We start from the raw sequence: 18187 nt of genomic DNA, 5'->3' as shown, positions 1-18187 counted from the left end.
AAATAAATAAATAAATTAAAAAAAAATCTGGTAAGTGCACAAAAACAGTACCTGGAGCTTGTGTCTTACTGTAGCCTATCTCACATTCCCAGCCAATATGCTTTGTTTTCCTATCTTCTACATGGTATTTTAAGATAAGAGTAAAACGCCCTGCAGGAGCTCCAGCAGTACACTACAAACAAATGGGATCTGGACCAAACCAATGTGGAAGAGCCAAAGATTTTTAGTCATTTTTTTCCTTTCTAATATCAGAAAAAATTGTAACATGAGTATAAAAACTGCCCAGAAGTCAGTCAGGAGAACTGGAGGGTTTTTCCCATTTAATCACATTAGTATGTCATTGGAGAGCCAAATGAAAACCACTTTACTCATATTCCAGGTCTTTAATAGAAGCACAGCCGTAATGCAGATTTTATTACAATGCAGATGCATTTTCCGAACCAGCAGGCAGCAGGAGGTGCCCTATTCCATATACATATAGATGATAAACTGCCTTAACTGATCATTTTTCACCACCAACCTGCAGTCAGTTTATGTTTTAAGTAATGTAAAGTGTCCAAATGTCCTTGGTGCTCATTGGAAATTTGACCCATCTGTCTTCTATAGCTGCACAGTTGAAAATATCTATGCAGTGTAGAGCTGAGGAGAATCCTAATACACAGCTGGAAGGAGCCCATACGATTATTTACTTTTTGCAATATTGTTGATTTGCCATTAATAACTCTCTTTGAGCAGTGCATGCTGATTTTCTTAGATATTTCAAAGCACCTCAGAAAGTGGGATCTCACTTGCACTCAATTTACGTACATTATGCAACATCTAGGAAATCACTGTCACTCTCTCCTACATGAATGGCAGCCACGGCAAGTGTGTAATGTGTTCTGAAGCAGCTATTGCCTTGGTCACTCTCTGATTTATGATGCTGAGTTCAACATGGAACAGAGCTGGTTATTTTTAAACAGCAGCATCTCTGAACTCCTTTTTCACTGTTACTGACCCTGACCTTCTGGTGTAACACCATCACAACCTTTTAACCCTTTGCAAGCAGCGATCACAAAAAGAGCATTGATTCATTCACCTCACATACAAACAGTTGAGAGGATGAAAAGGTGGAGAGTGAAGGAGAATCTGTTTTCCTTCTGAATGAGGATGGTGTAAGACTCAAGGTTTGACAGCTGCTGTTACTCACAGGCGCTGTATTCATTCAGACACACACCAGAGTGAAGGTCTGACCCAAGAGGGCACCACAGATATTGCAAAAGAATAATAAAAAAAAGAATGGATGGGAATAAAAATCTTGAGTTGGTTAAAATTTTGCTGCCATCTATTGGTCAGGGTATTGAACTGCTGAAAGTCTGCAAAGAAAATCCATAGATGCACAAAGAGGCTGGAAATTGTCAATGATTTATTCAACAAAAGGCCCTTTTACATTAATCTCTTTGCCAGAAATCTCATATATTAAAGAAAATAAACAGCAAACGTGGCATATGCAGGAATAACAAAATATATCCGATTAGGTTGGTAAATGAAGAGCAGAAGACAAAGCAGAAATAATGCTTTTAATTATTATTATATAAGCAAAGTCAACCTTTGAGGGGTTTGACTGTTTGTTTCACATTTCAAATAAGTTCAGGGAAATTAACATTCAGAGTATTTTCCTATTTTATTGTAAATAAAACAGGAAATATTTGGTAGCACACAGTGAGCAAATTAATTGGTAGTGACACAGTTGTTGGGTTCATCCAGTATTAAAATGTAACAGGGCACAAAATGTAGTCTTTCAATTTAGGCTGAAAATAATGTGGTTACTTTCTAAAATATGTGAATATTTGTAACTTATAAAATGACTGTATACCTCAGTATGTAACAGAAAAACAAATTAATGTAGAGGTGGTGAATGTTTCTACAGATCAATGCCACTGCGTCTCTTCTCATTTACACTCTGCAGTTCATTTTTTTTTTTTTAATATAGATTTAGGATTGACGCACAGAATTCAGACCCCCTTTAAGATCTTCAATGCAGATTCATTTTCTTTCTTGCTCTTCCCACTCAATGTACCCTCCTTTATAATGTCTTGCCCTAAGAAAGAGAAAGATAAGAGAAAAGAAAAAATTTGTGTCTTATCTGCTGTTTGTTTTATTCACTTAAAGGTCAACTAGCGTTCAACCATCTCAAGCGGGATCCCTTCCACTTTGAGGACGCGGTACTCTACTTGCGTCACAGGAGCTCTATGCAGATTAATAATTGAATAACAATGTAAAATGGGCTGTTGATGGGTATGGTTACCTCCAGTGCAACACAGTCTGAGGATAACCTACTTCTATACCTCACATACAGTTTGCCTATAATTTAAATCAGTGAACACACATTGATGTATTTTCCTTTTAGGTATATGTGGTCAAATTAAATATTACCTGCTGAATCCCAGCTGACGAGCTATATCCAGAGCTTGGGCACTCCTCTTTCCACTCCTGCAATGAAACACTATGTTCTCATCCTCTTTCCCCGGAGCCTTCACGTCAAATTTCTGCTGAAACGTTGCAGGAGACAACTTGAGTGACTCTTCTAAATTGCCGACTGAAAAACAAAAAACACAAAAAATGTCCACACAGATAACATGAAATAAACAACTGCAGTAATTCAGTCATCTTATCTTTTCGTGGCGGATGTTAAAACTCACGTGGGATGTTGACAGCATCTGGAATGTGTCCAGCTTGGTACTCGTCAGGGTTTCTCACATCAAATAGTTGAATGTTGTGATTGGACAACATGGTCTTCAGCTGAGAATAGGTCACCACTGAGGCTGAGGAGGACACATAAAGGGTTAAAAACATTTAAATAAATCCAAATTACCCTGTTCTAGTTAAGGGCTTGTTTGTTTGCTATAGAAACTTTACAACTCACCATCCATTGATCTAATCTAATAATTTTAATTCTATATTTTTATGCTGGTTTGTACTGCTACTGTTGTCTGCAGTGTGACTAGACCTTTCCCTTTAAACAGACACTATGAGATAGAGCATTGTTGTCCTCTGAAACAAAAATGCCAACTATATGTTTTACACAAAAAGAGTAAAAACACTGCATTGTCAACCTGCAGTTCATTCAGTGTAAATGCTGGCACTGTGCGCATGCGCAGTCTGGTAGCGCCATAAAAGAGCGATAAACACATAAAGTCATTAAAGACGACACTCAAATAGCACTTTAAACACATATCAGTACTATACGATTATTGTGATACAGGATATTAAATATTTACTGCACTGAACACCAGACACTTAGGCCTGCAAATGCGTTTACGGACTGTGATTCCTGTTTGGATAAAACACTTTATATCAGGAAGTATTTTTACCACTGTCGGACGCGTCTCCACTTTTTGGAGATGAGGTTGTAAAAGCCCGAAGGACTGACACATATGTCGGGTAAGAGCAGCGGTGGACTCCCGTGACAACCTGGCAGAAACTTCGTGTCAGCACATACGACAGCATTGTGAAAATAAGTGCGTCGTAGAGTATCTGGAATGGTTTCATCTCACGGGGGTCGTCTTCTTCTTCCTCTTCTTTTACAGATATGAACTGAACTGACGTAGGAAGTATTTGCTGCCATCCTCAGGCTGTCTAATTTCCGCCTTTACTCTGGAAAAAGCAAAACAAAACAAGAACACATCTGTAAAATGCGGTGGCCCTGAGGTGCAATAGTTCAAAAAATTATCCACCACAAGAAAAAAAAGAGAACAGCCCAAAAAATTATCTAATATAAGAAAAAAAGAGAACAGCCCCCAAAAATATCCACTAGCCCAAAAATTATTCACTTTAAGAAAAAAAAGGAGAGAACAGCACAAGAAAAAAAAAAAAAAAAAAAAAAAAAAAAAAAAAAAAAAATCTAATATAGAAAAAAAGAGAACAGCCCCAAAAAATATCCACTAGCCCAAAAATTATTCACTTTAAGAAAAAAAGAGAGATCAACACAAAAAATAATCTAATATAAGAATAAAAAGAGAATAGCCTAAAAATTATCCACTATAAGAAAAAAAGAGAACAGCCCAAAAAAAAAATCTAATATAAGAAAAAAAGAGAACAGCCTAAAAAATTATCCACTACAAGAAAAAAAAAAAAAAAAAAAGAACAGCCCAAAAAATAATCTAATATAAGAAAAAAAAGAGAACAGCCCCAAAAAATATCCACTAGCCCAAAAATTATTCACTGTAAGAAAAAAAAGAGAGAACAACACAAAAAAATAATCTAAGAATAAAAAGAGAATAACCAAAAAATTATGCACTATAAGAAAAAAAGAGAACAGCCCAAAAAATAATCTAATGTAAGAAAAAAAGAGAACATCCTAAAAAATTATCCACTACAAGAAAAAAAGAGAACAGCCCAAAAAATAATCTAATATAAGAAAAAAAAAAGAGAAAAGCCCCAAAAAATATCCACTAGCCCAAAAATTATTCACTTTAAGAAAAAAAAGAGAGAACAACACAAAAAATAATCTAATATAAGAATAAAAAGAGAATAGCCTAAAAATTATCCACTATAAGAAAAAAAGAGAACAGCCCAAAAAATAATCTAATACAAGAAAAAAAGAGAACAGCCTAAAAAATTATCCACTACAAGAAAAAAAGAGAACAGCCCAAAAAATAATCTATTATAAGAAAAAAAAAGAGAACAGCCCCAAAAAATATCCACTAGCCCCAAAAATTATTCACTGTAAGAAAAAAAGAGAGAACAACACAAAAAATAATCTAATATAAGAAAAAAAGAGAATAGCCTTAAAAATTATCCACTATAAGAAAAATAAATAAATAAATAAACACACGCAAAAAAAAAAAAAAAAAAACCCTCATCCACCTTTTCAATTAAGGGGGCGGGGCACTGTTTACCGAAAGGTCTCTTGCTTTAAAATTAAGGTGACCACAAAAATAAAAACATAGGCTGAAAAATTTTAAGATAATTTTTTGGGCTAGTGGATAATGTTTTGGGTTGTTCTCTTTATTTTTTCTTATAGTGGATATTTTTTTTGGGCTGTTCTCTTTTTCTCTTATAGTGGCTATTTTTTGGGCTATTGAATAATTTTTGGGGCTGTTCCCTTTTTTCTTATAGTGGAAAATTTTTTGGGCTGTTCTCTTTTTTTCTTATAGTGGAAAATTTTTTGGGCTGTTCTCTTTTATTTCTTATAGTGGATAATTTTTTAGGCTGTTCTCTTTTGATTTCTTATGGTGGAAAAATTTTTTGGGGCTGTTCTCTTTTTTCTTATAGTGGAGAATTTTTTGGACAAGTGGATAATTTTTTGGGCTGTTCTCTTTTTTTCTTATAGTGGATAATTTTTTGGGCTGTTCTCTTTTGATTTCTTATAGTGGAAAAAAATTTTGGGGCTGTTCTCTTTTTTCTTATAGTAGAAAATTTTTTGGGCTGTTCTCTTTTTTTCTTATAGTGGATAATTTTTTGGGCTGTTCTCTTTTTTTTCTTATTGTGGGTAATTTTTTGGGCTAGTGGATAATTTTCTGGGCTGTTGCACCTTTGGGCCACCATAGTAAAAACCCTTATTACCCATGATTTGAGGGGTAGGATTAAATAAATTTATACTTCTTCCTACTCCTTTTCGACCATGCAGTATTCAGACTTGTATGTGCTTGAAGATAGATTCTGTCCATTTAAATGTTATTTTGTTTTTGTCTTAATTTGCTTTGTTTTGTTTTATTTTGTTTCTTTGCATGTTTGAAATAATTAATAAATGAAATGAAATGAAATTAATGATTTTCGACAGGATTTACAGTGAGATTACAATTAATAATAATAAAAACATACTATATGAAAGTGTATTATTTGCCTGTTTATTGCAGCAAAACTGGTAACACTAATGTATGTTTTGCTGATTCTAGAAAGACATTTTTAATAACATATGTTTTAAAATGTAAAGCAGTATATAAACTCAACTGAGATTAAAATGGTCTTATTGAAACCAGAGATCCACATAAGTCACACACTGAACTGACTCTTTCATCCATTACATTCCTTCATGGACTGAATATTTTGCACTAGAACTTACTCTTACTCTTATGCACTTTATATCCTTTGCATTCATTCTCCATAGCACTTACATCTGCATATATTATGCCGATTGTTCATAGTGTAGACATTTTTAATACTGTATACTCTGCTGCTTATTGCATTTCTGGCTAGATGCTAAATTGCATTTCATTTCCGTATACTTGTACCTGTGTGATTACTATATATTGAATCCAAATCTGACATTCTGTTTTAATTTGGGTTGTTTTTCCATATGGTTTTCCCTCTAACTTTCTTCCTGTCACTTTGCAGGACCCAATAAATACAAATATCTTTGTGCCATCCTGTGATCGAGAATGATAGAAATGCATTATAGTGTTCCTTCAGTCAGTCTTTAGATACTGTCTGTTTCTTTTTCACTAACAGACACTGATAATACATTGGTTACTTGTTCATTAGAAAATCTGTTTTGGCTGTCATTATTTAAAGACATCCTCTTTCTTCTTTTTTAAATAATAAAGTGAATATTTCTTGTGTCTCATTAGATTTTAACTCACACAAAAAGACATGAAAACCCCCAAAACCCTGATGGCTTAACAAGTAACATTTACACAAACACTGATTTTTCACAGTGAACCCAGTCTTTCTTTTATATTGCACATGCTGATGCCCTCATTGATATAAAACTTTCGTTCAATTTAAACCAGCAATAAGGGAAGCCAAGTGTGTGCAGTTGTTTGAGAACCATGCTCTTGCCTTAGACTCTGTACAACCATTCCTTTTTGTCTTTTAATGCAGCCTAAAGTTTCTCCATATGCTCTCAGAAGGCGTTTTGCTGCTACACTATACCCTTTGGCCTTGGAGTTTTGATAATGGCTTTAAAAAATTGAGTATCTAGAGTCCTAAACTCTGCAGGGACTTTACAAAAACAACAAAACGCACCACACCAAAGTATATGGGTTTTTGTTTTTGTAAGCCTTTGTAGAATCTTTTTTTTTTTAAGTCTCCAGAACAATGCATGATTTAGCTCTTTAGATGATCTAAATGCTCATATGTCATTTACAAATGCTTTTTTCATAGAAACATCATAGAAAACACACCAACCCTTTTTAAAAGACTAAATTTGTCTCGTGTCAACAAAATGAAGTATTGGTTGTGGTTACATACCGCTGGTTGTGCAATTGTCAGCTGACACTGACTCAGATTTTTCCATTTGTTTCCACCCAGTGTCCTTTTGAAAAGCTTTTGTTCTCCTGCAGTAAGTTTTACATGAGTTCCTCCACATCAGCACACTGTTCTCTGTAAAAATCCTGTTTGACTTTAATTGATTCTACTCATCCTAAAACAATAATTAGCCATAAAAGATGCTTTTCCTCCTGATTGCTCAACAGTGTGACTATGAATCCCTCCTCTGTTATTTTCTCCATCATTACACACTTTGATCTTTTTCGGCAGTGTTCCAGTCTCCAGAGCTGAATTGGTCAGTGAAAGCAGCTCCTCTATCAACACCCACTGCCCCAGATTGAAGAATACCATAAAGCTTAATTCATGTGTCCCCGGGGGGAGCTGCTTGCCTGTCTGATGGTATGCTTCAGCCATTGTGAGGGAATATATTTGGTGCAGCCTCATTATCAGTGCTGAACTCTGTCTCACCAGTGCTTGTTACAGCATCTCTTCCCTGAACCCTTGAGTTCTCAACCTAAACATAACTTTACGTGCAACCTGGAAAGTTTTCACACACAGGTTCATGTAAGGTTTGGTGTTTTTTGTCCTGTGGCCTAAATACATGTCTCAAAACTGGCATATAGTGCACAATATTCCTGTTTTTCTGTGATCAATTGCTTAAATGCATCTGTCAAACTGTTATGGTTGTGAATACATGCAGTTTGCTAATTTACTACAGATTTACAACACTCCTTTTTACCAGACTACTAATCTGTGCTCCCTGCTGATATGTTATTTAATTCTTCGAGTCAAATTGAATTGTACCGTCAGTACAGAGGATGTTGGTTTGTCATGCACATTTTTCTTTTTTGCTTTAGCAGGAGCCAATTCAACACCTAAGCCTTAAGACAATGTGGTAAAACTGGGTCAGGTGGCCAAATATAGACCTTATTTGATTCTGTGTTGCACTGGTGGATCTGATTATCCTGACAGATGAAAACCAGGACTAGAATTTGTCAGAGCGGAGTTTATTTATTGCTCTCTTTGTCTGGCAAATGTCCTCATTGTGTGTCTTACATGCAGCTCTCAAGCGAGTGAGATATCAATTTCTTTTTTGTAATGAGCAAATTTATACGATATTCCTGCCAGCTTCCACTTCTGGAAGCACTATGTTGTCAAAAATATCCAAGACCAGAGTCCAAGCAAAGCCTATAGGGTGTGGACATATCTATATTTACCTATATGGGGTGTCCACAAAGTCTCTTTACAATTAAAAAACTATATATATATATTACAAAAGCAATGATGAGATATGTTAATCAGATTCATTCTATGTACTCAATTTACTCTAAGTTTTTAATCACTATGTGGGATCATGTGCAATCGAATCATTGGTTCAGTTTTCTTCAACAAAAGATCAATTATTGCAAATGTTTACTTTGACCTTTTGACTGACTATGTACCACCACAACTGGATGGAAGAGATGGTTCAATTCCCTGGACACTTTGTTCACCAGATATCACTGCCCAGGATTTCTTTTTATGGGGTTATGTTAAAGATATCATGTATTGAACAAAGACACAGGATATCAACAACCTGGTAGAAGATCATTGATGCCATTGACACCATTGATGAGGCAATGCTACAGCCAACATGGAAACAAATCCAGTACCGTCTGGATGTGCTTTGTGCAACTAATGGTGTCCATATACAGTTGAGGACAAAATGATTAGCCCCCCTATGAAATTTTAAGTTTCTTCAAGATTTTCCTAAGTACTTTTTTAACAGAGCAAGGAATTTTCAACATAGCATTTCTGAACATACTAGTTTTCTTTAGAAGGCACAAATTATTTATATTTGCACACCAAAACAGCATTATTTAGAAAAAAAACTAAAATAACCAGGGACATTATTATTAGCCCCCTTTAAGAGATGACCATTTCTGAAGTCATGGCACAAACCACTTTTGTGCAATGATGTGCTGTAACTTCACAGGTGATATGTTTAAAAGTGATCAGGTGAATCAAGTGATTTCACTTAACATTTAAGTTAAAACATGGTATAAAAGCCTCAGTATGGCTCACTGAGCTGTCAGTTGAGAAAGCACCATGCCCAAAACTAGAGAAATCCGTTTGGACCCGAGAAAAATGATTATTGATGTAGACAAAGCAGGAGAGGGATGCACAAAGCAATCCAAGCATTTCCAAGTGTCAAGAACTGGAGTGAGAAGTATAATCCAGAAATTCAAAAACAGCCACACAGTACAGAACAAGCCTTACAGAGATAGGAAGTGAAAGATTTCAAAGACCCTGGAAAGAAAACTAGTGAGAGATGGGTCTAAAGACCCCAGAACAACTGCCAAGACACTGGTGAATGACTTGGCCACATCAGGAATCATAGTCTCTAAGAAGACAGTCACTATAGCTCTGAACTGGAATGGACTAAGAGGATGCAGACCAAGAAAAACTCCACTTTTGAAGAAGAGACACCTTTAAGCCAGACTTAAATATGCTCAGGACAACCTGGAGAAACATTATGCATACTGGAAGTGTGTCCTATGGTCAGATGAGACAAAACTAGAGCTCTTTGGCCATCGAGGCAGCGTTTATGTTTGAAGAAAAAAGGGAGAGGCATAGAACCCAAAGAACACCGTCCCTACAGTGAAACATGGTGGTGGGAGTATTGTGTTGTGGGGATGCTATAGTGCATCTGGAACTAGAAATCTGGTCAAGGTGGAAGGAATCATGAACAAAGGATGATGTGGAGATTTTGAAAGAAAACCTTAAGCAGTCAGCAGTAACACTGGGTCTGGGTCATTGCTTCATCTTCCAATATGACAACAATCCAAAACATACATCTCTCTTGGTGAAGAGCTATCTTCAGAAGACCAAAGTGAATGTAACTGAGTGGCCTGCACAGAGCCCTGACTTAAATCCCATTGAAAATATTCGAGGTGACCTAAAAAAGAACATCCATGCCAGAAGGCCACCAAATCTGGAGGAGCTGGAAAGATTTGCCAAAGAAGAATGGGCTGGGATTCCTCAAAAAAAGTGTCAGAGACTTGTAATAAAAAATACTATGACTGCAGGCTGTTATCCAGCAAAAAGGATACACAATTGACTATTAGGATCAGGGGGGCTAATAATTTTGACCCTGGTACTTCTTGTTTTTTGTGGAATATTTTCATTTCTGTGTGCAAACTAAAATCATGTAAGCATTCAAAATAAAACTAGGATATCTAAAAAAGCTGTGTTAAAAATGTGTTGCTCTGTGTAAAAGCACTTGGGAAATACCTTTAAAACAAGGACATTTTTGTGGGGGGGCTAATAATTTTGTCCTCCACTGTAGCAGTGTATTAAATGATGTAAAAAAAAAACAAAACTTCAATATCTACTTTTTATTTTGTAATAATTTCTGCAGATTTGTCTGTTCATTTTCTTTTGTAATGAATTTGTTAAATTGTTAAGTGACTTTATGGACACATGATTTTGCTATATCTGTTTAATACATTGAGATCTAAGAAGTCGGATTTTGGGTCCAATGGAAATATACTGTATGTATCAAGTGAAAGCACTTAATGAGGTCTTTCTGCTGGTAAAGGAACAGAAGTTATTTACGAATTTACAACCATAGGACTTAATACTATACCAACTGGCACAAAAGAGATACAAACACAATTACCTGTTATTAATTAACTTATTAGTAACTGAAAGTCATTGCTGAGACATAATATGAAGGGTTAGAGGTTGCTGTTTGGCATTAAATAAAAAAAAAAAAAGGCTGAAAAGGAAGTAGGTCTTCAGGCAGGAGTATGCGCAAAACAATTCTTCAGAAAACAGACCACAAACAGCCCCATGGGAATAAGACTTTAAGCTTAAAGATACCAAGAAAAAAAATATTAAGCTGCCACCTCCAACCTGCCTCTGACTTCAATCACTAATATTTATGCACTCTCTCTCATTTATATGGACACTATCACCTGAACAGGTAACGGGAGAGGTGCACAAAATATTAAATTAGGCCATAAATACACAAACAATGATGCAAATTGATCGCTGCTGACAGTCACTAAACATATGGGCACATCTAAATAGAAATGTATATATTCTAACAGATGTCAAAATCTACATCTTCCCTACTACATCTGTTCTAATTACTCACCGCCAAGGACTCAATCGTGCAAACCTGAACTCAGTTTCTTTCATGTACAGCTGACATCAGGACACAAGAACAACCACAAACAAACCCCCCACCCCCATCCATAACATCTGATCAAACTGATCAATAATCAAAACATAGATGATAGTGTTTCACCTATTTGTTATTATATTTTTGATAATTAAAAGACAACTTATGTGTATTTTCACCCAGATGGCTAGGATTACTATTTTAAACTCATATAATTTAATATATTAATTTGATGTCATAGGGTTAGGGTAATGTTTTTTTTTTTCTTTTACTTTCATTAAGGTAATACTTTTCTGTCACTGGGTGATAATGTTTTATATTAAAACTGGAAAGAAATATCTGTATCTTTTTTCTTTCTTAAAAATGTGGCTTTTTTAACAGATGAAAGCATTATTCCTCAATTCATTATTCATTAGGGAAGGAACAGTTATTTATACGGCACATTTCATACACAAAGGCAGTTGTTTATTTTAGGGGGGGTTGTTTTGTTTTCCTCTGGCGGGATGATCATTGTTTTGATGGGGCTATAATTGACTATATTATTTGCAGCTTGGTGTAATGTCAGGAGGCTGAAATATTGTTGCACATAATTTAGAATGGGATTAAATAAGTGATTATGTCTTATTGGATGTGTAAATATCACTTAAACTGTACTGCACATTTCTTTTGTAAAACAGTGTAAATTTCTTTATTGTTTATCTGGTGATAATTTGCTTCTGGCTCTTGCTGTTGTTGGTGTTTGTATTGTTTTTTTTATATACCCAAAATAAACCATTCATTCACTCAGTTTAATAATGTGTTGAATATGATTAACAGGAACAACTGGAGGACAATAAAAACAAAGTCTAACAAATAGAAATGGGATACATAAAAGAAAATAATAAAATTATGTTATGAAATGCATATCAACACAAGTGTTCAGAGAACACAAACCTCCTCCAAGCACCCTGAACAGTGTGCATGTGTGGATCGACTATTTCTTTTAGAATTAAACAGTTTCAAGGTTGTTCCATACAGCAGAAAAAGTTGAAGCTTGGTACCAGTCATGTTTATGTCAAATTATATTAACTTCCAATCAATATTTGTTGAGTTATAATGAAAAATGTGTCATAAATGGGATTTTCAATGTTAAATTGAAATATCCACAGAGTCCACATTCCACAGTGGATGTGGACAATTTTGTGCCAGATACAAGATATTGTTATAAGCTACGGGTGTATCAAATTGGGGGCTAATTGGAGTCGTTTTGAATTATTTTATGAATTTTCAAAAATTGCTCAATGATGAGACATAGGAAAATTTGAGATTTTGTGACCTTGCTGTGACCTTGAACTTTGGCCTACTTGGCCCAAAATTTAATGGATTGGTCCCAGGGCCTAGGCCTATCTGTGGGTAAAATTTGGTAAAGATGGTTGTAATAGTTTTCCTGTAAATTTGCTAACAAACAAACAAACAAATACACAAAGCAAAGTGATCACAATACCTCCTGGCAGAGGTAATGATTAAAGGAATATACAGTCCTCCAGACTTGCACAGAAATAAGAATTAAGACATAGATGAGAGTAAGAAAAGAGTGTAAATTATAGAGCTCATATGAAGGGAAATGTTTTCAACCTGGATCTAAAAATCTCTGTATTTGGGAGAAATCTAAGCCCTACTGGCATATATATATATATATATATATATATATATATATATATATATATATATACATACACAATTTTTTTTTTTTTGCAGTGTAACAGCTAAACACATGCTTCTACATGTTTAGTCTGGACTGTGGGCTTGACTACAGCTGGTTTATATTCCTTAAATCTATCACTTCTTGAACCCCCTGCAAAATTGGAGCACCTAGGGATGCAGTGGCTGCAGCTGTCCCCACACTCCGTTGAGTGTGGCTCATCGTAGTGCAGGGGTGAACTCAGGGTAACGCGGATTCCATCCACCATCCCTGAGGCCAATAGGTGCATGTGAAGCCCCTGGGCCAATCACCCACAGGCGGATAAAATGGATTACGGAAACCTCAGTGAGACCTGCCAGGAGGCTTGCGGGAGGAGGTGTGAAAATAGATTTGAAGACATTTCTGGCGGAGGACAGCCCATGACGGTTTCTTGAACTAAACCAGTAGTTCCCAACCTTTTATGGCTCATGACCCCATCTTAACATCACAAATTTCTGGCAATCGAAGATATTCAAAACAGAGACTAAAATTGCTAAAATTAATTTGTTTTTGATCATGTAATAGTTTGCTATACTATGTTGCAAATAAACATTAATTTTAGACAACATTTAGTCTATATAATGTGTATTATTATGGATGGAGGCAGTAAATCCAGGTGTAGATTACTGCACAAAGTGAGAATTTTATTTTCCTTGGTCAGGATATGTACAGTCAGTCCAGCTTGGATTTACAAGGAGGACAATTAATACTGAACAAACAAGAACTCAAACTATGAATTATGAAACAGCTGCAGCATCTGAAACCGACCACAATGAACATTTGACACATAAACAGAACCACAGTGCTGCAGTTTCAGCTTCACAGTTTGTCATGTCTTTTATGGATTGGGATTGTCTCTCTCAACTGACTACATAGCTTTTATTAGTAAGGTTTTGTTTTTTTTTTTGTTTTTTTTATAATCAATTACTAGAAATTTTAGGCGACCCCGAATGGGGTCCCGACCCCAAGGTTGAAAAACACTGAACTAAACCATTCAGTGGTTTGTAGACGAGAAACATAATTTTAAAATCTATGCTGTGACCATCTGGAAGCCAGTGTAAAGATTTTAGATCTGGTGGAATGTGTTTTGTTCTCTTAGTCCAGGTTAAAACTCTGCAGCTCAATTGCACTTTTTTAGGGAAGTCCAATTCAAAGACCATCATTGATCACTATTACCATTCATTATCACTCATTGCTTTGTTCTTCATGTACATTTGGAAAAACAACTTACTTAGAGCTGTTGAACTGCAAGCTGTTCTATTATTTACTCTGGTCTATTTGGATTTATTCATGTCCATGGATACAAAACCAAAATAGAATTGCTTTTAAAGCAGTCTCTGGGGGGAAACGATGCCTAATGATTCATCATCATCCGTCAAGACTTCAGACAAACTGCCCACAAGCTATGGCAAGTGCATCAGTAATTCCAGATCATTCAATTCCTGTCACACAGTCTGCTTATACCACTTCCTGGCAGTATGTACACAAACACGCCTCAGACTAACCCAATCTGTCAGTAAGGGGGGGGGAATGACCACTGGAGAAATTTAGACACAGTATTTTAGAATATATCTTTGCCATGTATAAGATAACTTTCACGGTAAATACAAGTGATAAAATATATGTGTGTTGGTAAATCTAACACGACCGCAGAGTGTTTTTTTTTTTTTTTTTTTTTTTTTTTTTTATAGCAAGTTCATGACCGAGCTATTAAATAAACACCCCTCCAAGAATGGTATGTTCCAAAACACTGCGTCATGTGATGCGCTGCCTCAAATTGGGCGACTCACAGGAAGAAAAGGAAAACCAGGTAGCTTTCCTTCAGTTTTCATCCATTTGTCGGCTCTAAAACCTAAAGAATCACAATGTCGTTATGTGGAGGAACTTCAGACGTTAAGGAGGCCAATGAAAAGGTCCAGCAGATCTGCGATAACGTAAGTATTAGCATCTTTACACTTTTGCTGCTGTTTAGTCATCACGGCCCGTCATGTTGAATAGTAGTTTTCTGTTTTCTCATTGTGTTCCAGGTGAAGGAACATGCAGAGCAAAAAGCAAACAAGAAGTTTGACGTTTTCCAAGCCAGATCCTACAAAACCCAGGTTGTAGCTGGCACCAACTACTTCATTAAGGTAAATACTACTTACAAAGACAGAACACCATAGCATGTATAGGCTTGTGTAAAACAAAAGTACTGCATCAACTTCTATTCAAGGACCATTAAGTTTAAGTGCAGTATTTCCTTTAAAATATTCAACCAATTTATGACATGCATAACAAAACCTATTCATTTTTTTTTTTTTTTTTTTTTTTTTTACTACATTTTCAGTAAAAGTGATTACTTTATTTGTTTTATGTACCATCTGAAACTCTATGAGTCAGGACGTTGGAACTGTCTGTGCAAATGGACAGACTAAAAAATAATAAAAATTATATTTTCCCCCCACGACTGTTCAATGGTTACAAAAAGTCAAACATGTGTATATGATGGAGTGCTTAACAGCCCAGTTACAACTAAAACTTCCTACTTTTGAAAGGAGATGGGCTCCAATCCTTGATTATCTCAGTTAGCTTTCCTTCCTTCCTTCCTTCCTTCCTTCCTTCCTTCCTTCCTTCCTTCCTTCCTATTGATGTAACCCAAAGTGGATATATATATGATGGTATATGTACATATTGGTTTCATCATAATTGTAATATGTCTGTCTAAATGTGGACTATATATATATAAATATATATATATAAAATAGGAATGAACATTTATCTTCACACTGTAATCCAGAGAAATGTACATTTGCCAGAATGGAAGATATATACGTGACAGGCTGTTTCTCCCCCTTTTTTATTCTTATTATTCCCTCTTATTATATGATACAATCTCATACAAACATTTATCTAAAGTGAAAGCTACTCTCAAGGCAATGTTACCTGTCTTTTGCTGATAATGCCAATGAAGTTTATAAAAAAAAAAAAAAGATTTTTTAATGATTGTAAAGCTATATGACCTGATTTTATGTTTGACACCTTTTTAAATAAATAAGATTTTATGAATCCCAAACGTTCTTAATCTGTTGAGGTGACTCAAAAAAACATTTGCCCAGTCGTTTCTATATAGTCAAATATCAGTGTAGTTTTAATCCTAAGTAAACTATATTAATGACTGAAATGATTGAGTGGGATCATTTTAGTCATTTATGACTTGCACAAAGACACCTTTTTCCCCTCAAATTGTGTAAACCTAAAGTCACAATCCTGTTCTGAAAATTGAAGCAGAAAGGATATATATTTGTGTTAAAACATACGAAGTAAAAGTACAAACGTTGCATTCAAAAAGATACTCAAATAAAGTACAGAAATCTCAAAGTACAATAGCTGAGTATTGCAGTTCCTTACTTAGAGCAATTTCTAGGTCTGTTTCTTCAAAGTATTTGAATGTGAATTTGGAAGTTTCATATGAGAAAATGTTTGTGGAAATGTCCAAAAAACTTTGCACTCACTTGAGGTGGTTAAAAAGAGTAAATGCACAACATTTCCTCTAATTGTTTAAAGATGAATAGAATAATTTACTCCACATTTACAGAGAGAACAATTAAAGTCAGCTGACTAGTCCCTTGTCTTCTATGAGAAACAACACTCCACTTCTTTTTTTTTTTTTTAATCACAGAAATGTTTAATGTAGCCCATATCACCAACTCATGGCAAGTCTTTTTTTTTTTTTTAAATGTCTTCTCCAAAGATTTCTTCCACGTTGCTTGACATTTCTAAGGCCTCTGACTGTTATTTTAATATTATTACATCATCATTACCATACCTATGCTTTACTTTTGCCTTATTGCAGGTTCATGTGGGAGGAGATGAACATGTTCACCTCCGTGTTCATGAACAACTCCCACATGCAGGAGGAAAGCTGGAACTATCCAATATCCAGACCTCCAAGAGCCATCAAGACCCTGTCGAGTATTTCTAAAGTGATCATGAAGACCCAACCTATCGGTGCCTACAGGCTGCAGTCTTAAATCAACAGTACTTTTTAGTCCTGGTTAATCAATGTCATGTAGTTTCTATGCCATAAAATACTGTACACATACTATACATAATAATGACCAAGGAATTACGTCATTATTGTTTTGTACTAAAGAATTAAAAACATGTGTGTCACATGTTTTGGCCCTATTGTCTTTTTTCACTGTTTGTTTGTGATATCTGAAATAGCTGCTCATCAGATTGAAGTGTTCACCTGGCAGATTATTTCACGAAAAAAGGTTGGACAAAGATAGCTTTTGCTCAGTCGTCTGAAGCATGAAAACAAGCTTAAGTAGGTGTTACGTAAGCAGACAATTTACTATGTAAGTCCAGGCCCTTGATTGATTTATTAATCTTAACATAACAAAGAGAAAATCTGCTTAATCAGGCACATTTTAGAAAGAGTTGTTTGCAATTATGGATCACTTTCATTCCCTGAGGTAAACTACGGCTGCTCAGCTGATATACACAGTACTATGCAAAATTTTTAGGTTTGTCGATTTAGTAAAGTTATAATAACCACACATAAGCATTTCTCAGTCTTTGTGTTAAAGTATAATGTGGATAAATTAGGAATATGTACAAAAATAAAAACAGAGGCTTCTATAAATCATAGAGGTAGTATTTAGTCTGACCTCCCTCTGTAATTTACATGTCCTTAACCCTTTTGTTCACACAGTACGAGATTTATTGCATTCATTTTCTGATGTTATTAGCAGGTTTCATTCAACATGTCAGATGTTTCTGTTTGTGCCGCTTGTCATAGGGTCAGGAGTCAGAATATATAAGGATTTTAATCTTAATAGAAGATGAGGAAGAATCATTTTAGCATCTCTGTTTCTTATTTATTTCCTCCCACTATCCAAAGACATGCACTGATAGGTTAATTGGTTAATCTAAATTGTCCATAGGTGTGAATGTTAGAGTGATTGGTTGTTTGTTTCTATATGTTGGCCCTGTGATGAACTGGTGACAGGTCCAAGGTGTACCCCACCTTTGCCCATAGGTAGATGGGATAGGCTCCAGCACCCCCTGCAACCCTAGTGAGGATAAAGTGGCTTCAGAAGATCAGTGAATGAATAAATGTGTCT

General features: G+C 35.4%; 2 protein-coding genes and 1 long non-coding RNA gene across 3 annotated transcripts; 2 read left to right on the top strand and 1 right to left on the bottom strand.

The window, feature by feature from the left end:
• The first annotated feature begins 687 nt into the window (after window positions 1-687).
• On the top strand, window positions 688-17906 carry LOC115411625 (uncharacterized). Its single transcript, XR_003934245.1, has 3 exons — window positions 688-702; window positions 6834-6835; window positions 17425-17906. It is a non-coding gene; the product is annotated as an uncharacterized LOC115411625 (long non-coding RNA).
• On the bottom strand, window positions 1387-3579 carry LOC115411623 (thiosulfate:glutathione sulfurtransferase). The gene is made up of 4 exons (XM_030123821.1): window positions 3354-3579; window positions 2682-2804; window positions 2416-2578; window positions 1387-2080 (listed from the first exon to the last, which is right to left on the bottom strand). Exons 1-4 carry the CDS (start codon window positions 3529-3531, stop codon window positions 2026-2028), a joined length of 519 nt encoding a protein of 172 aa, XP_029979681.1. The 5' UTR covers window positions 3532-3579; the 3' UTR covers window positions 1387-2025.
• Window positions 14845-17235, top strand: LOC115411624 (cystatin-B-like). The gene is made up of 3 exons (XM_030123822.1): window positions 14845-15013; window positions 15107-15208; window positions 16912-17235. Exons 1-3 carry the CDS (start codon window positions 14945-14947, stop codon window positions 17038-17040), a joined length of 300 nt encoding a protein of 99 aa, XP_029979682.1. The 5' UTR covers window positions 14845-14944; the 3' UTR covers window positions 17041-17235.
• Window positions 17907-18187: the final 281 nt, after the last annotated feature.

This window comes from Sphaeramia orbicularis, chromosome 20 (assembly GCF_902148855.1).
Source record: "Sphaeramia orbicularis chromosome 20, fSphaOr1.1, whole genome shotgun sequence".
NCBI classification, from domain to species: domain Eukaryota; kingdom Metazoa; phylum Chordata; class Actinopteri; order Kurtiformes; family Apogonidae; genus Sphaeramia; species Sphaeramia orbicularis.
This window is presented reverse-complemented; position numbering and strand designations above follow the sequence as displayed.

Coding starts and splice junctions, on each gene's coding strand:
- LOC115411623 (XM_030123821.1), bottom strand. CDS start 3,531: ATGAAACCATTCCAGATACTCTACGACGCACTTATTTTCACAATGCTG. Junction 2,805..3,353: donor TGGAGACGCGTCCGACAGTG/GTAAAAATACTT, acceptor TGTCCTCCTCAG/CCTCAGTGGTGACCTATTCT. Junction 2,579..2,681: donor AGATGCTGTCAACATCCCAC/GTGAGTTTTAAC, acceptor TTTGTTTTTCAG/TCGGCAATTTAGAAGAGTCA.
- LOC115411624 (XM_030123822.1), top strand. CDS start 14,945: ATGTCGTTATGTGGAGGAACTTCAGACGTTAAGGAGGCCAATGAAAAG. Junction 15,014..15,106: donor TCCAGCAGATCTGCGATAAC/GTAAGTATTAGC, acceptor ATTGTGTTCCAG/GTGAAGGAACATGCAGAGCA. Junction 15,209..16,911: donor GCACCAACTACTTCATTAAG/GTAAATACTACT, acceptor GCCTTATTGCAG/GTTCATGTGGGAGGAGATGA.